We start from the raw sequence: 19,865 nt of genomic DNA, 5'->3' as shown, positions 1-19,865 counted from the left end.
CTTATCATACAATTATGAGTAAAGCAATTGTCTGTATTTTACGTGAGGCTATTGGCAAATTAATTTATTACTGCTGTGGTTTCAATAGATCCTTTGACGTCTTTCTGAGCATGTTTACTTCCTGTCTCAATCATGTGCCATTGTCCTCTGGCAGGTCACTGTCTCAGGACCGCAGCAGTCCATCCCCTTGGACTGAACTTCTTGCTCAGCCTCACAGACACAAAGAGCTGGCCAACTACTGCAGCCTGCTGCAAGAGCATTACTACCAGAGCTACGTCAAAGGTGACCTTCCCTTTTTTTTTTTTAATACAGTATATTGCTTTTTTATGTAAATATATGCATTAGGTTCCTGACTGAATACTAATAAAAAATATGTTAATAGTGGACCATCCATCTATCCATCCATTCGTTATCTATACCCACCTATTCCTATTTAGAGTCACAGAGATTTGCTGGAGCCTATCCCAGCTCTCTTTGGGTGAAAGGTGGGGGTACACCCTGCACAGGTCACCAGTCCATCACAGGGCCACATAGAGACAAACAACCACACACACTCACTCCCATGGGCAATTTAGTAACCAATCAACCTGACATGGATGTTTTTGGACTACGGGAGGAAACCGGAGTACCCAGAAAAAACCCACGCAAGCACGGGAGAACATGCAAACTCCACACAGAAAGGCCCCTGCTGGGTTATGAACCCCAGAGTTCCTGCCAGGCAACAGAGCTAACCACTAAGGCACCATGTTGTCCTTTAATAGTGGACATTTCAAGTGAAACATTACAACAAGGCAGAAGTTATTTTAAAATATGTCAATTAAGATTTAGATATTTAATATTTATGAAGATAAAGAACATTAATGGAAATATTAGGTGATTAGGTTATGAGAATGATGAATGGATGTATATTGTGTAAAGACATTCCTGGTAAGCAGGGCATTCATTCTTCTAAGTTTGACTGGTCTGTGCAAATACATCTAGCACTAACGAGAGAGATTATCTGAAAATGTGTACTCTTCATATTAAAACATTCACATATCACACCTGGCTTTTAATTAATTCAAAACAACTTTTTTTTTTTTTTTTTTTTTTTGATGTGGTCATACAGCATATCTTACAAAGTATCTCTGGTAGTGGAGTCATTCATTATGATCTGTGAAGATTTGAACTTCCTGGGTCTTGATTGTCATTCAGGTGTCATCTGCATATCTCAACCAATGGGTCAGTGCAATCCCTGTGAAGGAATTGACAGATTTTGTTTCCACTTCTTCCACTGGCAACAATGGGTGACAAAGGGGAGCCCATGGCACGCACATCATGTTAATGGATGTTAGTGAGTAGTAGAGTAGTAACATCATCAAAAGATACCTTTTTTCTGATTTTTTTTTTTTTTGAAATCTCTATCCAGTTTTAGACCTGTGATTTCGGAGGCAAATTCCTGAGTTCCAGATGTGGTGGTTGCAAAGTGTTCAGTTGCCATGACCCAGCTTGTGAATAATCTGACCAAAGTTTTAATAGAGCATAAACCAGCCTGTAGGCTCTGTTATACCAGTGTAAGCAATGTCAGGGAAGGTTTCTTCATATGGGTGATGAGTTCAGTCTGAGTTTACGTATATGCATTTGCATTCACTCAACATTTGGACTGCATAGTGTCAGATGTCATTGACTGTCATTTGAAGTTTTGTGAATCTACTGGATAGCTTCAGGTTGGTTGCACTGCTGCTGTGTTATAGTAGTTGCACAGTTATATTTGCTGTGCATGAGGTGTGTTTTAAAATACAAATAAAAGTAAGTGATTGTGTGACTGTACGACATGTATGGAACACTGCATTGATCATTGATTCACTCCATGTATTCCTCAGGCATGTACCGTAGCCTACAGCAGTCCTATAGCATCAGCTCTCAGGATGTCCTGATGGCTATGGACTATTGTGAAGAATCCCTGCAGGAGATCGATGTCACCTCTTTCCTGCAGACCCTCTGTGGACACATCAGGGTCTTCAGGGATCACAGTGAGGCTACAGGATGGAAAGGGAATTCAAAACCTTCCAGGAACCCTGCTACCTTTATTATTGGTGAGATTGAGAAGGAACGACCAGATGATAGGGCTGCCATGGCCTCTTCATCCAGGTAAGACCAAAGAGCCCTCAGGATCAGAATAAATTAGTCTGTACATGTCATTAAGTCTGGTGTATTTGTTTCTGTGTCCTTGACACAGCATAGGTATACTTTGTCTTTCTTTTTTATTGATTCCAATTAAAATCTAGCCTAACATGGCATGAAAACCAATAAATAGTTGTTTAATTTTTTATTAATATTCAGCTAATTATATATGCTCTCTAAAGGTAATTACTGAATTCCTTCTTTTGCATCCCGCTAGGGTTTTGTGAATGTTCACCCTCTATCTTATTCAGATATGCGCTAAGTCAAGATTTTAGGGATGCATGGAATTCACTGAGTGATAGATCTACCTTGTATTCTGATCAGTGAAAACACTTCATGTTATTAGCAAAGAATTATCAATTTAACCTGTCCATCAGGTGATGTTTCAGATGGTACTCTAAGTGATATATCCCGGCATATCCACATAGTGATAAGAGTTGGCAATGGTCTACATGGTTACATCATCAGCTCTCATCTGTGAGCTTCCATATGGTCAGTTTACAGGATTCTCCGACTGTTTGGTTCATGATGAACTGGCATCAGTGTTGTAAGGAATATGGTGGTGCTGTATGACTTCCAAGAGACAGGCAAAAAACATGACATTTTATTATTTGTTACCTATTTAGCTGACTTAGGGTCACATGTGTAATATAACAAAAGTCAGCAATGATGCACCCACAGAAAACTATAACCAGTGAATGTGTAAATTGACTGAGGTCTGTAGGCATCTATCATTTTTATATTTCGAGTTTTCAGGTAATACAGTTATTAATGTTGTGATATTTCTGGGCTTTAGTACTGAATTGGAAGATGCCAGTGAAGCAGAATCTAGAGGGAAATCCTGTGCTCCTCAGTCTTCAGTGATTGTGCATGAGTTCAACACAGCCAAAATTCCAGAATTCCCACTGATGCAGCTTCAGACACAGCCCAAGTGTGAAGTGTATCCAGATCTGCACAGAATAATACAGGTATTTCACTGTTACCAAAATCATTATGGAATGTGCCAAGAAATGGGTGAGCCTTCAGGGCATACTGTCATAAATCTTCAAGGCCCTATGACAAGCCCACTCTCCAGCCCTTACCTATCATATACCTGGACACATATAATATAGTAAGTTGCTTTCTTCCCTCTTCAATATCCTACTAATGCTATCAGAGAGCCACAACAATTTGGATTAAATCCACAAGCCCTATAGAGCGTCAGTGTAGATATGAGAGGTCCACAGTCAGCTGTGCACTTCCATTTAAAGGAAACAGGACACTCTTTTGGAGACAGTGAGGTACACATTTTGGACAGAGAAGATAGAAGGTTTGAGAGAGGGGTCAGGGAAGCTATCTATGTCCAAGTGGAAAAACCCTCCCTCAACAGGGGTTGAGGGCTCAGACATAATCTGTCTTCAATCTACCAGGCTACCCTTTCATCTGTTCCCAGCAAATTCAGAAAGAAATCAAATGTTTCCCAGGAAGGACTGACTCTGTAGCCAGTTGGTGAATCTGAGGAGTCACATGAGTGACACATGAGTCACATGAATAAATAATCTCTGATCTAAGTCCTCTAATGTGAGAGTGTAGGTAAGTTTACAGGGTCATCAGGTAGGCACCCTCTCAATAATGGTGTTTTGTTAAGTTGAGCTCACAACAACAAGAAGGCTTAACAGTGTGTTCCAGCACCCCAGGACCAAAACAAACCAACAGTCAGACTTTACCTATCCTTGCCCCACTGACACGCTTTCCTTTTCCAGAGCCGTTCACTGGAGCTTGCTGCACTTTTGGCCACATTTCTTACTGCCTGCTTTAGGCACCCCACCCATTTATACCCAGTTCATTCAACAGAGAAAAGACAAACTTTCCAACAAACCCTCTACACCCAGTCAGCTGCTACATATATACATATATATGCTTGATTGGTCAAGTTTACAGTTAGTTAGCCAATCAGAGGCAGGGTAGGGGCGGGTCATAGCAGATGCAGGCATGGACCCTGCAAGTGACAGTTAGCATTTCAGATTGAAAGAGTGTGGTTTTATGAAATGAAAATGTAATCCATGGGGATGCTGTTTCACTGGCACATTTGAATAAAGAGACCAAAAACCCATGGAAATACGAAGCGCAGTTGATTCTGCTTTCATTTAAAATTTTAACCAATATAATTTGAAGTGAATTGAGTATTGAATTGCCACTTTGCACATTGAATTTCCAGTTATAACATGCATTTTCAAATTGCATGACTAAATTGTGCATTGAATTGCCAAATGAAAGATTAATTGCAAATTGAAAAAGGAAACCAAAACCCCATGGCAATATGACATGCAATTGATTAAGCTCTCATTTATTTTAACCAAAATAATTCAAAGTGAATTGAGTATTGAGTTGTCACTTTGCATAGGGATTTGCCAGTTGTAAATTGTATGAGCAAACTGCATACTGAATTGCCAAATGTCAAATGAATTGCAAATTGAATAAAGAAGCCAAAAAAAGCTTTCTTAGATTAGCTCTCCACCCTCAACCTTTCTTTATAATAGAATTTGTTATTGGTTTTAGTTATTATCTCTTGGTGCTGAGTAATTAGTAAGTACATGAGCTAATGTCTACAACTACAACAACCTAATCATTCCCATCTTAAATTAATCATGTGACAGGATAAATTCACAGAGATTGTGTCTCAGTACTTCAAAGCTGTGCCCTCCAATCCACATTACTTCTTCTACTGCCCACCATCATCCAAGAAAGAGGTAAGTTGACGCTTGCATTTCCCACTCCTGTTTTGTGTTTAGGTAAGACTGATTAGAGAGACACTATTTTTTTTCATTATCTAATTTTTGCTTGGAATGATATTTGGTACACTGTTGCATAGAATAATAAGATAGATAATGTTGACAAAGAACAAATAAAAAAAAAAAGAGGAATTAGTCTTTATTCATTGAAAGAATTATTTGAAAATGTGTTTGTGAAATAAACAAGATAAGAAACCAGTCAGACTGATGCCCAGACCTATGAAATGAATGAGTAATGTCTGAGGGTTACTTGTGCACGGGAAAACCGATCACAATCCTGTCCTCATTGTCAAAGACAGAAAAACCGCTTTCACATCCCCACATGAAGACTGATGTTGCGCAGACTGGATAAACCTTTTCACTGTGGTTTATCTTCTCAGGTGGACTCAGAGGATGGTGAGCTAGAGAGGAGACCCAGAGAGGACCTGGTGTCAGAGGCTGAGCCAGCTTTAGAGGATGGTGAGGATCATTCAAAAACGTTTAGCTTTAATGAGCTATTTTAAATACAATTTGTTTCATTGCAGCATGGGGCACCTGTGAATTCTGATAAAGCAATTTTGGTGTTGATGCACACTGATGCAAAGTGCTTCACAAAGTAACAATAAATATATTTAAATGTAAATCTATAATTATATGTGTAAGATATCGTCATATCTGTTTTGTTGGCCATTTTTGAAAGGACCACCCTAGTAATTAACATAATATGATGATGTGACATAATAATTATCATGATCAGGTTAAGCCAGATTAATCTAAAAGTGCAAAGTTTAAAATGTGACAGATTTAGCAGCAGCTAGAAGTGAGATTGCAGAATGTAACCTCCCTTCAGAACCTACCCCACTTTTCAGACATGAGAAAGGGTATGGTGGTCATCATCTTTAATTAAGTCAAGACAAGTTTATTTGTATAGCACAATTCAAACACAGAGTAATTCAAAGTGCTTTACATAAATGAAAGACAAGTTAAAAGTACAAGAATTAAAATAAAAATGGAACTAAAATATAGACTCTAAGTAGAATAAAAAAATGAATTTAAAATTTAAAAGAGAATGAGTGCAGATTCAATTCAATCCAATCCAATCCAATACACTCACCCCAACCGGTCGAGGCAGATGGCCGCCCAAACTGAGCCCGGTTTTGCTGTAGGTTTTTTTCTTCTGTTAAAAGGAGTTTTTCCTATCCACTGTCGCCAAGTGCTTGCTCATAAGGGATTTGTTGGGTTTTTTGTTTTTGTAAAGTGCCTTGAGATGATTTGTATTGTGATTTGGCGCTATACAAATAAAAATGAATTGAATTCCTGTTACATAAAGAATGGCAGTCTAACTGTCACTCTCTTTTCCACTCTACAACTTTTGACTGGAGCTATAGCACTAGGGGAGTTCTTTCTCTCTGGGGCCCTGGTCGATAAGTGGTTTATTATGACTAAAAGTCCTGGAACCACATTATTTTACACATACAGCAGTGGGCTCTGTGAGACTGTAAATAATGAAGAAATTAAACTATTCTTAGCAAAACACAAGGGTTTTGCTTGTGGCTAAACCTGGCCAACCTGCTAATATTGCTTTGAGAGATATAAGGTTTATATGATGACTCATCACTGAGAGACAAAATTATGGCACTCATGTATCCATTCATCCATTACCTTTACCATAGGGGGCCTGCAGCTAATCCCAACTGACATTTGGCAGGTGGAGTACACCCTAGACAGATCACTGGTCTAGCGCAGGGCTGACTGGGCTCTTCACATACACATACAGTGTCGTGGAAATTTCTTTTAGGTTGTGAGAGTTGCTAATTCCTCAAGAAGAAACACAAGTGTGATGAATCATCTCACTTTAATACATGCAGCATGGAGAGAAGGCATCTACAGCATTCTCTGTCTTCTTCCCTAAAAGTCAGGAACCATATAGCTGAGGAAAGGGGTGGATTCATCTTCAAAAGACCCCAAAGGTTTTCACAGGTGTTATCTATCTTCAGGCATCTAACGGCACTAAAACAATGTTGGCAGTTATTTACATCTAGAACACTAAAACTCCCATACTATTGTTTAAAGAAGCCTGCAGCCTTATATGTTTATTGTACCCTTATCAGTGAGTAAACATGCATTCTTTAGCCCAACACATTTAAGTGACCCTTTGACAACCTGTTACAATTCTACTACATGACCAAACAGAGGTAAGACCTAAACTCTACTTTATAACTCATTAGGTGTAAAACAATCACAGCAGTTACACCTAATTTAGTTATCGATCAACTTAACCCTGCAAATGTTTGGACTGATGGGCGTGGGGAGAAAATGCAAACTCCACACAGAAAGACCCCTACTGACCCAAATTTGAACATAGAACTTTTGTCAGTGCTAAGCACTTCTACTAATGACAAGTTTATTATCTTGTGTGTAGAAAATGTGTCAGGCTGCTGTATGATGACAGAGAGTGACACAGATTTGGTGGTGGAGTATGAGGAGCAACCAGGCACCAGCTCTCGTGGAGAGGTTGAAGACCAGTCCCTGTCAGACTCCAACACTGTCAACCAGGACCAGGACTCTTTCAGCATCCTGGATGGAGACTCTCTGCTTGAGGCTGAGGGTCCACAATTGGACATGCCACCACTGTTTGTTCACATCACATGTTCTGTCAATATAAAAAGCTGCCATGGCTCTATGCCCATACAAACACTGCCTACATGCCTTGGTGAGTACAGAACTTATAGTCTCTTCACTTCTTCAAGGCATGTTAACTCAAATGATTTGAAGTTTTTCCACCATTCCTTTTAAGAATTAATAAATAGTAGTTAATCAGTAGTTGAAGTTTGGTCTTTGGAACAATTACTTTAGTGCTTATTCTAGTTTTGTGATTGCAGGTAAGATCATTTCCTGTCTGGAGAATGCTGAGGCCTTACAATCTGTGGATTTGAATGAGCTCTCAGTCACATTAGATATTTTTGTCCTGACACTACCACTGGAGATTGAAGTCATGGCTGATTTCCATCATAACAGGTGGGTCACACTGTAAGAAAAAAAGGTTTATACAAGTTTTTTCGACATGTGCAATTTCTAGATCTTAATACATTGCAATATTTTTTTGTTTTCCTTGTAAAATGCATTGTACTAAGGTCCACTAAGGTCTAGCAAGCTTGTTAAATACATTTACTTTTCATAATGCACTGGCAAGCAATGTTTCAATGTATTACAATATTACAATGTATTACAGCCACCAACAATGACATAGCACAAAGTGCAGATCATGTCAGATCTACTTTTTGTGTGCAGGTACACCTCAGAGAGCAGCGTGTCCCTGAATCGTTCACCAGGACAGCCATCATCCTACCGCTCTGATGAGGAGCTCATGGCTGTGCTGGACAATCTGAGGGGAACTGGTATTAATGGGTGAGTTTGTTCAACACATATAAAATGCGTTTTCTCAGACTGATTGATCCTGTCAATCAGTAAAGATTTCTATTTACTTCCCTTCAGGGTCTCTGGTGATCCCTTATCCAAACTCCCACTTCCTCACAAATTAGCAATTTTGGCCACAATGGACGAGGTGAGTCTCTGCTCATGTGAGCTATGGCTATGACAGGAACACATCAATTACAATACAATAAATAAAAATGTATTCAGAAAAGAGTAGCTCAGCCCCCTATACAGTATCCAGTATATTCCAGTCAGGGCATTAATATTGTATTGTATTGTCTAAAGGTTGCGAACTTGCAAACATGTATCGCTTGTCTTCTGCAAAGATTGTAAATAGGAAAATCATGAAGAGATTTCTTTACTCTCTAAATACATAATTTGTAATGAACATTATTTTTGCTGTTACTGTATGGACACAACAGAGATGAAATTCCTTTGCCCTGGCTGTGTGTTTTAGATCCGTTGGCTTCTGGAGGACGAGATCATTTCTGCTCTGCGTCACTCTTGGATCATCAGCTTGGACACACTGCAGAAAGTAGCAGAGCATGTTTTGCGCTCCAGTGGTCGACCACACTGTCACTTTGAAGATGTCCCACTTCAGTTTGTCTTTGGGCCTGAGCAATCTCTGGAAAAATTCAAAGAGGCAAGGGCATACACACTCTATAAATATATTTATTAAAACTTTAGATGAAGAAACATTTTTCTTTCTGTTTTGGAATTCATTGAAATCTGATTTGTCTCTGGACTTTTTGTACAGTAGTGTAGTACTGATGCATGAATTATATTTATAATAGTATTTTGGCTTTAATTAGACTTTGCTACATAAAACAAACAAAAAAAGAATGAGTAATCTTTTCAAGAGCACTAAGTAAAAACTCTTGGCTGTAAAAGGGCACATGTTAATGTCAGTTGCCTGGACTTATAGTTGGAATGTTTGACTGGATAAAGTGTGATCCTGCAGGAGTTCCGCAGAATGTCGTTCTCTGGCTACGTGCTAAATGGAGAACACAACGGTTTCTACTACCTGTCCCTGAGCAGACTGCACCTGCAGAGGATGCAGGCTACCAAGAACCTCTCTGAGAGCACTGTGGATCCCTTGCAGCACACAGCACACAGCACAATGGGAGACATGACACTGCAGAGTGAAGTGGAGGCTCAGGCAGCAGAGGTCAGATATGCCATTTCACACTTTAACACCTGACATTGTCTTTTGCATTGTATTTAGCTTCATTTTTGAGCCAGCAGTGTTCAGTTCAAATATTGCACCAAATACACAATACATAAAGTACCAAAAACTGGCTAGTATTTTCTCAAATATCAATACCTGAAAATACACTGGCTTACGTCTACTTGTTTCTTCTTTAACCTGAATCATATATATATACTGTATATATTTTTTTTTCCCCCAGCATACAATATGCTACTTTTAAATTTGCTACATGCAAGCAAAATTTTGCAATATGAGATTATTCTATTCTCACTTTAAAATGCCACTAATCATAATAATTGTTAATCAAAAAACACTTGTGACCCATTCTTAGGCAGGCAAGAGCCCCATAAAATTTTCTAATTACAATTGCAAGTATCAATCATTTTTGGTATTTGGCACTGTAACCATTTGCACTGCCGGATTGCTTTTGTAGAAGTGGCCCCTGATTATTATTTAGTGAGTAATATATAAAATGATAAAACAAACCACACCTACTGAGCTACATCAGATTCTAATTCATCATATTCTCAATTTACTCTAGTTACAAGTTAGTTTAAAAGTTGCCTCTGTCATTACATGATTATTCTTTATGGTGTTGTCTAGTTTCTCTGTGTCAATGGCGTTATTATTATTTTGTATTTTAGATTATTTTGATTATTTTCATTGTTATTGTATGTTCATGTTTGTTTTGCTAAGCAGCAAGAGTTAAAGGGATATCGCCAGGATTTTTATTTGGAAGGCATTTTAAAGCTTAGCAACCACTGTTGTCCAGTCCTGTGATGCCCTTTGTTGACACTGTCCAGAGTGAGGACAAGAAGTCTGTCAGTGTTACTGCTGACAGTCCAAGTGACACAGAAGCCACAGAGCCAGTCAGAGCCCAAAAGCCAGAGCAAGATGACGCCATTTCTCAGAGCTCAATCTGTACAGCTGGGGGCAAAGGTCAGCCCAGTACGCCCCAGCTCCAGACTGATCATTGTACAGAACCTATCTCGCCCCCAAAGACACCGTCCAGTGTCAGTCTGGCTGAGTCCATGCAGTCAGCCTCTCACAGTGAGTATAACAAAATATCTACCTGTGAATCTTAGACCTCTGCATTTTAAACACCCACATCTGCAATATATCATAAAAGTGTTTAATTGCATGAATTAGAACAGTTTTCCATTGCAACACTGTATCTATCTAACAGTAGTTATTAGGTTTTTTAAAAGCATAATCATTATATTTTGTTGACTTTATGCCTCAATGACAGGTCATATTCTGTAAAATATGTGTTTTAATATCTAGAATCTGTTCAGACACCAGCACCAGCTTTGATAAGTTATTAATGGACATTTAAAGTTTCATATAATCCATTATGTAAAATATGATCAGATCAGGAATTGCTGCGTTTCTCTGTATTTTATTGGTGCACTAGAAATGAAATCGTGGTTTGGATTGTTGGGCTTACAAATTAGACTATTTAAAGGTATCATTTTGGGCTTTGGTAAACTGTAGGGAATTTTTTATAAAGAAATAGAACTGTTTAGTAAAAGAAGAACTGTAGATAATAGTAGATTCTAGAAACCAGATCAGTAAGTTATTACTGGTAACTCTGAGAGAGTGTTATCTTATCAGCTGGTGTGAGATCCTGCTTACATTGAATCTACTGACTGAAATGTGAAATTGTGTATCCTTAGGCTGTGGAAAACTCAGGCCAAGTCGAGTCCAGAGTGTGGTCTCCAGCCAGGGCAGTCTGGACTCAGACATGCAGGGTAAGTAATGCGCACAGTTTAATGATGACCAAACACCATCAGTATTTAAGTGGTTGTGATGAGGTTGAAATCCTGTGGCTCATTGTTAGTTTTGCACTTAAAATACAGATCTTTAATAGCAAAGCTATATACCTATATAACACATCCCACATTACACAGTTCCAGTGTAATCAGTTTTGAAATGATCAACAGTGCCCTCTTATGAATGATTCACATCATTACATTTTTTAAGAAAGCAATGAAAATATGTTAAACCTCACAAAATATAGCAAACCATTGTGATGTTTTTTGCAGATTTTCATTTTCTACTCTCTTTCTTGATTTTTTTTTAAAGCATTTTGTCTCTCCTTTTACTTATGATATAGTCAATGTGAAAGTTTTAAGGGTTGCTGTATATTTTTTTGCTTTTGCTTTCACACACATTTTCACTTACTAGTGATATAAATCAGTGGTGTGAAAGTATGTTTTTGTTACACCTTTGTTAAAAGATGACAGTGTTTATATTTAACATAGACCTATTTCAAATTCATTTATGCTGACTAAATATACACTGAGTTGCTTCATAATAACCATTGTTGAATTTATATTATAAAGTTTACCATAACACATGAAGCTTATATCATAGTATTATATTATAGTATTATTATATTAAGATATTAGTATTATATAGTACTGCTGTAACAAAGGATGTTATTATAGCATTAGACAAGAGGCAGGACTGTGCAGCCTTATTTCATGTCTTTTATCCTTCTCTTTTGTTCTTTACTGGTTTTTGTTCTACTTGTTTTACTTTGCTTTTGTTTGTCGTGTCTGAAACTTGTAAAGTTGTCATCCTTCCTTGAAAAAGTGGTTGGTAACCTCAGTTGAATTTGACTTGGTTAAATAAATAAGATCAACGCAGAGGATCCTGGCAAAGTCACTGCCATCTCAGTAGAAGATGCAAAGATGAGGAGCTGCTGTCACTAATGCCATTTGTTTACTGTTTGTTACCAGGTTATGATGGCGGCAGCAGTGACTCAGAGTGTGAGAGCCCCACCCTGGACGAACACGAGTGTCAGTCACCACTGATGCCAGATTTCTGGCTGATTGTCAAGATCCACCAGGACAGAGTAAAAGTCTACTCCCATTCCAGGTCAGAAAACCAAAAACCCATTCAAAACAACACTGCTGATTTCTGCTCTTTTTTAACATTCCATTATTGCCTGTAGTAAGACACGTCTTTTTTTTTTTTGTTATTTTAGGCTTAGCAGTAAGATATGTATTACATGCTGTCTGAAATATGATCCTTTATTCAGCTACGGTGATAAAGTAGACCTCATCATTGATTTCAGTGATGAAATGGTGATGCAATTCATTCTTAAAGGAAAATGTTTTCTTACTAATGGGACAGATTTAGCTGGCTACAGCTGTGATTGTCTCCTGATCATTTGTTAGGACTTGTAATGCTGTTGCAGGTCCTTTACTGAAGGAAAGAGGGAGTTTGAAAAGAAGGAGGAGCAGGAGCTGCCTGCGTACTTGCAACTGCATCAAATGGTGGTCAGGAAGATCGGTGAAATCTGCAGAATAGTCAATCAGGTGGCTACTATAACACTTAACAAACGACATTAGTCTTCCAAAAAAAAGAAATAGATAAGTCTAGACATTCAATCCTCTTTTTTTCATTTAAATCAGGTTTTAATATACAGTGGGTACGGAAAGTATTCAGACCCCTTTAAATTTTTCACTCTTTGTGTCATTGCAGCCATTTGCCAAAATCAAAAAAGTTCATTTTATTTCTCATTAATATACACTCAGCACCCCATCTTGACAGAAAAAAACAGAAATGTAGAAATTTTTGCAAATTTATTAAAAAAGAAAAACTGAAATATCACATGGTCATAAGTATTCAGACCCTTTGCAGTGACACTCATATTTAACTCACATGCTGTCCATTTCTTCTGATCCTCCTTGAGATGGTTCTGCTCCTTCATTGGAGTCCAGCTGTGTTTAATTAAACTGATTGGACTTGATTAGGAAAGGCACACACCTGTCTATATAAGACCTTACAGCTCACAGTGCATTTCAGAGCAAATGAGAATCATGGGGTCGAAGGAACTGCCCAAGGAGCTCAGAGACAGAATTGTGGCAAGGCACAGATCTGGCCAAGGTTACAAAAGAATTTCTGCAGCACTCAAGGTTCCTAAGAGCACAGTGGCCTCCATAATCCTCAAATGGAAAAGATTTGGGACAACCAGAACTCTTCCTAGACCTGGCCGTCTAGCCAAACTGAACAATCATGGGAGAAGAGCCTTGGTGAGAGAGGTAAAGAAGAACCCAAAGATCACTGTGGCTGAGCTCCAGAGATGCAGTAGGGAGATGGGAGAAAGTTCCACAAAGTCAACTATCACTGCAGCCCTCCACCAGTCGGGGCATTATGGCAGAGTGGCCCGATGCAAGCCTCTCCTCAGTGCAAGACACATGAAAGCCCGCATAGAGTTTGCCAAAAAACACATGAAGGACTCCAAGACTATGAGAAATAAGATTCTCTGGTCTGATGAGACCAAGATTGAACTTTTTGGCGTTAATTCTAAGTGGTATGTGTGGAGAAAACCAGGCACTGCTCATCACCTGCCCAATACAATCCCTACAGTGAAACATGGTGGTGGGAGCATCATGTTGTGGAGGTGTTTTTCAGCTGCAGTGACAGGACAACTGGTTGCAATTGAAGGAAAGATGAATGCGGCCAAGTACAGAGATATCCTGGAAGAAAACCTCTTCCAGAGTGCTCAGGACCTCAGACTGAGCCGAAGGTTCACCTTTCAACAGGACAATGACCCTAAGCACACAGCTAAAATAACAAAGGAGTGGCTTCGGAACAACTCTGTGACCGTTCTTGACTGGCCCAGCCAGAGCCCTGACCTAAACCCAATTGAGCATCTCTGGAGAGACCTGAAAATGGTTGTCCACCAACGTTCACCATCCAACCTGACAGAACTGGAGAGGATCTGCAAGGAAGAATGGCAGAGGATCCCCAAATCCAGGTGTGAAAAACTTTGTTGCATCTTTCCCAAGAAGACTCATGGCTGTACTAGCTCAAAAGGGTGCTTCTACTCAATACTGAGCACAGGGTCTGAATACTTATGACCATGTGATATTTCAGTTTTTCTTTTTTAATAAATTTGCAAAAATTTCTACATGTCTGTTTTTTTCTGTCAAGATGGGGTGCTGAGTGTACATTAATGAGAAATAAAATGAACTTTTTTGATTTTGGCAAATGGCTGCAATGACACAAAGAGTGAAAAATTTAAAGGGGTCTGAATACTTTCCGTACCCACTGTATATGTTATTTACTCATAAACCTGTGAGAAGTCCTTGTTCTATAGATAAGTTTAGGTGTCCCTTCCTACTGAAATGTGAAATCCAACTTGTTAGAGGATAGACTTGAATTTTCAGGTATCTTTACAGAATGACGTTTCTATATACACCATGATTGTTGCAAGTGTCTGCTTTATATACTATGTGTGTGTTGTGTTGTGTAGCGTATGCTGCTGCAGGATTTGCATGACAGCCATGTGTGTAACTCTCTGCTGGTGGCTGAGAGTGAGGAAGACATCTGGAAGAATGAGTCTCTCTACAGACAGAGACCCAACACCTCTGATGGTACGTCAGAAGAAGCTCCATATAGTTTTGGTTTTATTTGTCCAGGTTTTGGAGATTTCTGTGTACACCACAATATAAGGCTGTAGATCTAAAGGAACGCTATATCTCGTATCAGTCATATCTCTAACTATTTACACCTCCTTGCCCTTACATGTTTTTTGTTTTTTTTTACTCTGACCTCACAGATTACAGCACAGAGGAGAGCTACCCAGCCCGGGACTACCTGGCAGCCACCATGCAGTTTGTCCCTGGACATTTTGCCTGTGATGTGGTATGGAACACAGTCATCCACATCCACCCACGCCTCAAGATGGGACCCAATATGGGGGTGTCAAGGGGTGAGTGGCGAGAGGCAGGGTACACCCTTACCAATCCAAGAATTACATTTCTATATGTTTGCCCTATTTTAATGATTAGACATTAAAAATGAATAATTGAGGAATATTTATTTTTTTAAAAAAAGACATTGTTTGAGGAAAAAAACATCACACACATTGTTCATCCCATTGTTGGCTATAATGCTTTAAACCTAAAATATGTTTCCCTGTTTCTCTGTCATAGCGATCCAGGCCCTGCGCTCGGTTTTGAACTCTTTCTGTGTGGTTAACAGGAAGAACATGTTTGTCTACCAAGAACGTACAACAAAATCAGTTTTCTACCTCAGGTTAGATTTTCTCATCATTATTTGATCTATGTTTTGTCACCTCAGTATATTCCATTTTTTTACCACTAGGTTTTGTTCATCCCCACACTCATAACAAAATATCTTATAAAACATGCAAGGTCTCTGTGTGGATTTTGCGCTGGGGCATATTTTTCCATCAGTCTGCGGGAAGGAAATATTTACCCACAGATGTTCTTAAGGCAGCAGAAATACACTGTTCCCACAGTATCACAAGTACATAACTTATACAAGCTCTATACCTAGTTCCATGCCTGTTCCTTATGTTCACCCTTCCAGACTTTGTGAAACATCTCAAACAGGGAAGTATTTTGACGTGGATAGAAACCTCCATGTGACTCATTCTATTGGGCTAATTAGGAGTCAAGAACCGCTGATGTCCGAGGACCTTATGGTAAGTGAAAATTAGCAGTCTGACTGAAAGCATTAGTAAATAATAATAGTAATTGCCATTGTGAAAGTTGGCTGGCAATGAAATAGACTGTGACTCATCTATGATGGCTTGAAGATCGACTTGAGTTGACACTTTATAAAAACTAAGGAGACCTGACCTCAGTTTGGGATTAACACATGAGCCTACACATTGTTTTGGACCAACATATGATACCACCAGTGTCTTTTTTAGGTAAGGTCTTGCTTATGCAAGACACGGCCAAACCACATTTTGCATGTAATACAGCAGCATGGCTATGTAGTAGAAAAGTCAGGGTGTTAAACTGGCCTGCCTGCAGTCCACACCTCTCTGTAGATATTGTGGATCTGAATTAGTTAAGTCAGAGTGCTATTGTTAAACTGTTAACAAACATATTTGCTGCATCTCTTTCCTTAGGGCTCCAGGTCTTCTCTAGAGGGCTCTCGGCCTGTGGGACAAGTAGATAAGCACATTCTCTTGCTGGTGCATGGAGTAGGAAATGCGGGTAAGACTGATAATATTTCAAAATTAGACAAAGTTGTTTGTGATAAAATGGTGGTGATGGCTGGCAGAAGGCAATCAGTACTTTAGGTTTTTCTACGAGCTATGAACAGAGGACTTGGGGAAGTGTATTGATAAAATGTATAGACAAGTTCCAAGATGTTAAAATGTATTCAAACACCAGCTGGAAAGGAGTGAAGTGGTTTTAGAGCTACAGTAAAGTAATCTATTTGTTTTCAGTTAAATATCTGTCAGGAGCATTCTGTTCAAACACACATGGATTTACAGAATCTTTAGGGAGACTGTACAATACGTTGTAGTAGTTGAGCCATGCACTAATAGAAGATACATACGCTTCTCTGTATGTCAAGAAGGAAGCAAAGGCTGCCTTATTTTAGTTCTAACTGTTTTTTATATTAAACTTTCTATCCAAATTGTAATCAAAAATTTAAGAAAATCGACAAAAGAAGATTCAAATGAGCTGCAAATTGCAGGAATTAATTCATGGAGATCAATGGCTATTGCTAATTTTCCAGTCAAGTGCTTTTAAATTGGTAATGAAGAAGAGGGTGGAGCAATATGACTTAATTAAAAAGCCCCAAGAAATGGTGAACATGATGTAGGGAACATGAATGCAATGTGGCGTACTTCTTTGTTTAGTGTTGCAGTGTGAGGAAGGTTTCCTTATTGCACAATACACATCTGTTTTTGTCTGCTGCCGGTCTTTGTCTCTTCACTGAGCCGCAAATTCGCTTTTCACATATCTCATTAATTAATTCAGAAAAGTCTTTTTCTGTTGTACTTTTTCACGTTTTACTTTTATTGATACAGCAACTTTTCCAACTCGGCAAGCGCAAAAATGTTTCAGTGACATGAAGATATTTTTCTAAGCTTTGGTATTTCCACTGAGGTGTTTTGTTGAACACATTAAAAAAGCATATTAAAACAGGGGGATCAAAACCCACGTAATAACACTCATATTGTAGCCCAATGGCCAGTAACTAGAGCCTCAACACATACTGATTCACTTTAAGGATTCAAACATTGGGTTGTTAAAGGTTGTTGTGAATTAACCTTTCCATTGGTTGACAGAAAATCATTGAAATACTAGATTTTGTGTCTCCATTCTACTTCTGTCTGAGTACCTCTCATTTAACATGCCACAGGGACAATGTAATCAATCATACAATTTGTTTTCCTTTATGATCAGGATTGCAGTCGTACAGAGCTGCTCAAATGCCTGTAGTTTACAAAGAAATCACTGAGGGGGAATCAGGGTGTTTTGCAGTAGTATGTAAAATGCAGCCTTATGAGGATTAAATGTATATGTCAGGAATGAAACAAACAAGGAGAACAAAGGCAGTCAGAACTCAGGGGATTGTACTACCAGAAGGCAACATAGCAGATGTTGAGGGAATCTACTTTGGAATCCCACAGGCAAATAGAAACCATGAGGCCACGAGGCAAGCAGCAACTGCCAAATACCTGCAAAGAATAAGGCAAGTCCTGAGAAGTCAGCAGAATGGGACAAAGAAGGTCTGGGCTATCAACACCTACACCCTGCCAGTCATCAGATACCCCACTGGTATAATAGCTTGGCCAAAGGAGAAAGTAGAGGCCGCTAACATCAAGATAAGAAAGCTCCTCACAATGTATGGAGGGTTTTGCCCCAAAGCCACCATCCTGACACTGTACACTAAGTGAAAGGAAGGAGCAGAGGAGCATCACTATCCAGGATGAAACAGCAAATATCCATGAATATATGGAAGATGGTCCCAAGTGATGATGTGCTTAGTGAATACCTCAGGCAGCAGAAACCCAAGGAGATGGAGAGCAAGAACTATCATGGAAAGACAAACCCCTGCACAGTATGTGCTACTGGCAGATAGAAGAAGTGGCTGAAATCAAAAATCCTACCAGTGGCTGGACAAAGCTGAACTGAAAGAGCACAGTCCTTTGTTATTGTCTTGCAGAGGTGATGCTGCTCTTTGAGTAGGCTCCTAAGGAGTCTTCAAACCATTGTCAATTCGTATATCAGAATCAGAATGAGCTTTATTGCCAAGTGTGTGTGTGCACACACACACAAGTTATTTGTTTAGGTACAGGGGGGTACTCCAGTGCAAACAGACATAAATACAAATGCTACAAAGGATCAAACAGTAAACATAAATGCTACAGAAAAAAATGCTACAAAAAACTAAAGAAAAAAGCACAGATAACCTGAAGACAGAATGTAAGGGGAACTAATTGGTGTGCAAAGAGCAAAAAGGTGCCAGTGACAAAGTGCAGGTGGTAGGAGGGAATGGTGGAGAGCTATGAGTTTAAGAGTTCGATGGCCTGAGGTAAGAAGCTTCCTTTGTGTCTTGATGTTTGGAGCTCTGAAGCGCCGACCAGAGGGTAAGAGCTGGAAGAGGTGGTGGCTTGGGTGGGTGGCATCCAGAGTGATTTTCTGAGCTCTTTTTTTCACTCTGGAGGTGAACAGGTCTTGGAGGGTGGGTAGGGGAACACCGATGATCTTCTCAGCAGTCCGAACTGTCCTCTGAAGTCTTAGCTCCGCCTCTAAATCAGACAGTGATGGAGGAGCACAGGACAGACTCTGTGACCGCTGAGTAGAACTGGGTCAGCAGCGTCTGTGTAAGGTTGAACTTCTGCATTGCATATGCATTCTCTCCAGTTTAATCACAAGAAGCATCATGTTATTACAATAAGAAGTTGCCACTGTCAATCAAAAATACTTTATTAATCCTTTGCAGGAAATTGTTTTGTTCCTGTGCTCCACACCACACTATATAAGCTATAGCCAAAAAGGAAAAAAACAAAAGTAAAGTTAAAGAAAAATAAAATACAATCTTTCAAACAGAAAATAAAATATACAAATTTACATATTTTGGCTAGAGATAAGGCACGATTTACAGATAAAATAGTACAGATTGAGAGACTAAACAGATTAAAACTATAAGCAGATGAACCGGGCAGGTTGATTGAGATTGAAATTATGTACAGCCTCAGTAATAGACAGATTGATTTTCGCACTTTGATGGCCACCAGCAGAAGTCTTGAGGCACTGTGTTGCATCGTGGGGGAATGAGTCTCTGGCTGAATGTGCTTCTGTGTCTGAGCAGTACATCAAGAAGAGGGTTTGAAGAGTTGTCCAACATTGATTCAATTCAATTTCAATTCAATTTATTTGTATAGCGCCAAATCATAATACAATCATTTCAAGGCACTTTACCAAAAACAAAAAAACCCCAACAAATCCCTTGTGAGCAAGCACATGGCGGCAGTGGAGGTTACCTTGGACAGTATTCTCCTCTCAGACACT

At 39.2% G+C, this 19,865-nt stretch overlaps 1 protein-coding gene across 17 annotated transcripts in view; it reads left to right on the top strand.

Moving 5' to 3' along the window:
* The window catches only part of szt2 (SZT2 subunit of KICSTOR complex), a 122,699-nt gene that overhangs the window by 31,328 nt on the left and 71,506 nt on the right, over nucleotides 1-19,865 (top strand). For all 17 annotated transcript variants that reach the window (XM_026323375.1, XM_026323376.1, XM_026323391.1 and 14 more), the window contains 20 exons: nucleotides 155-282; nucleotides 1,863-2,130; nucleotides 2,960-3,131; nucleotides 4,800-4,892; nucleotides 5,315-5,393; nucleotides 7,336-7,626; nucleotides 7,796-7,931; nucleotides 8,205-8,321; nucleotides 8,409-8,478; nucleotides 8,806-8,991; nucleotides 9,310-9,516; nucleotides 10,362-10,608; nucleotides 11,235-11,309; nucleotides 12,303-12,441; nucleotides 12,764-12,884; nucleotides 14,828-14,948; nucleotides 15,134-15,286; nucleotides 15,510-15,612; nucleotides 15,910-16,024; nucleotides 16,460-16,547. In XM_026323375.1, the coding sequence (XP_026179160.1) occupies nucleotides 155-282; nucleotides 1,863-2,130; nucleotides 2,960-3,131; nucleotides 4,800-4,892; nucleotides 5,315-5,393; nucleotides 7,336-7,626; nucleotides 7,796-7,931; nucleotides 8,205-8,321; nucleotides 8,409-8,478; nucleotides 8,806-8,991; nucleotides 9,310-9,516; nucleotides 10,362-10,608; nucleotides 11,235-11,309; nucleotides 12,303-12,441; nucleotides 12,764-12,884; nucleotides 14,828-14,948; nucleotides 15,134-15,286; nucleotides 15,510-15,612; nucleotides 15,910-16,024; nucleotides 16,460-16,547 (2,909 nt within the window). The remainder of the gene's footprint in view (nucleotides 1-154; nucleotides 283-1,862; nucleotides 2,131-2,959; nucleotides 3,132-4,799; nucleotides 4,893-5,314; nucleotides 5,394-7,335; nucleotides 7,627-7,795; nucleotides 7,932-8,204; nucleotides 8,322-8,408; nucleotides 8,479-8,805; nucleotides 8,992-9,309; nucleotides 9,517-10,361; nucleotides 10,609-11,234; nucleotides 11,310-12,302; nucleotides 12,442-12,763; nucleotides 12,885-14,827; nucleotides 14,949-15,133; nucleotides 15,287-15,509; nucleotides 15,613-15,909; nucleotides 16,025-16,459; nucleotides 16,548-19,865) is intronic.

The sequence above is a fragment of the Mastacembelus armatus genome, chromosome 4 (assembly GCF_900324485.2).
Source record: "Mastacembelus armatus chromosome 4, fMasArm1.2, whole genome shotgun sequence".
NCBI classification, from domain to species: domain Eukaryota; kingdom Metazoa; phylum Chordata; class Actinopteri; order Synbranchiformes; family Mastacembelidae; genus Mastacembelus; species Mastacembelus armatus.
The sequence above is the reverse complement of the archived record's forward strand: the minus strand, read 5'-3'. Positions and strand labels throughout refer to the sequence as shown.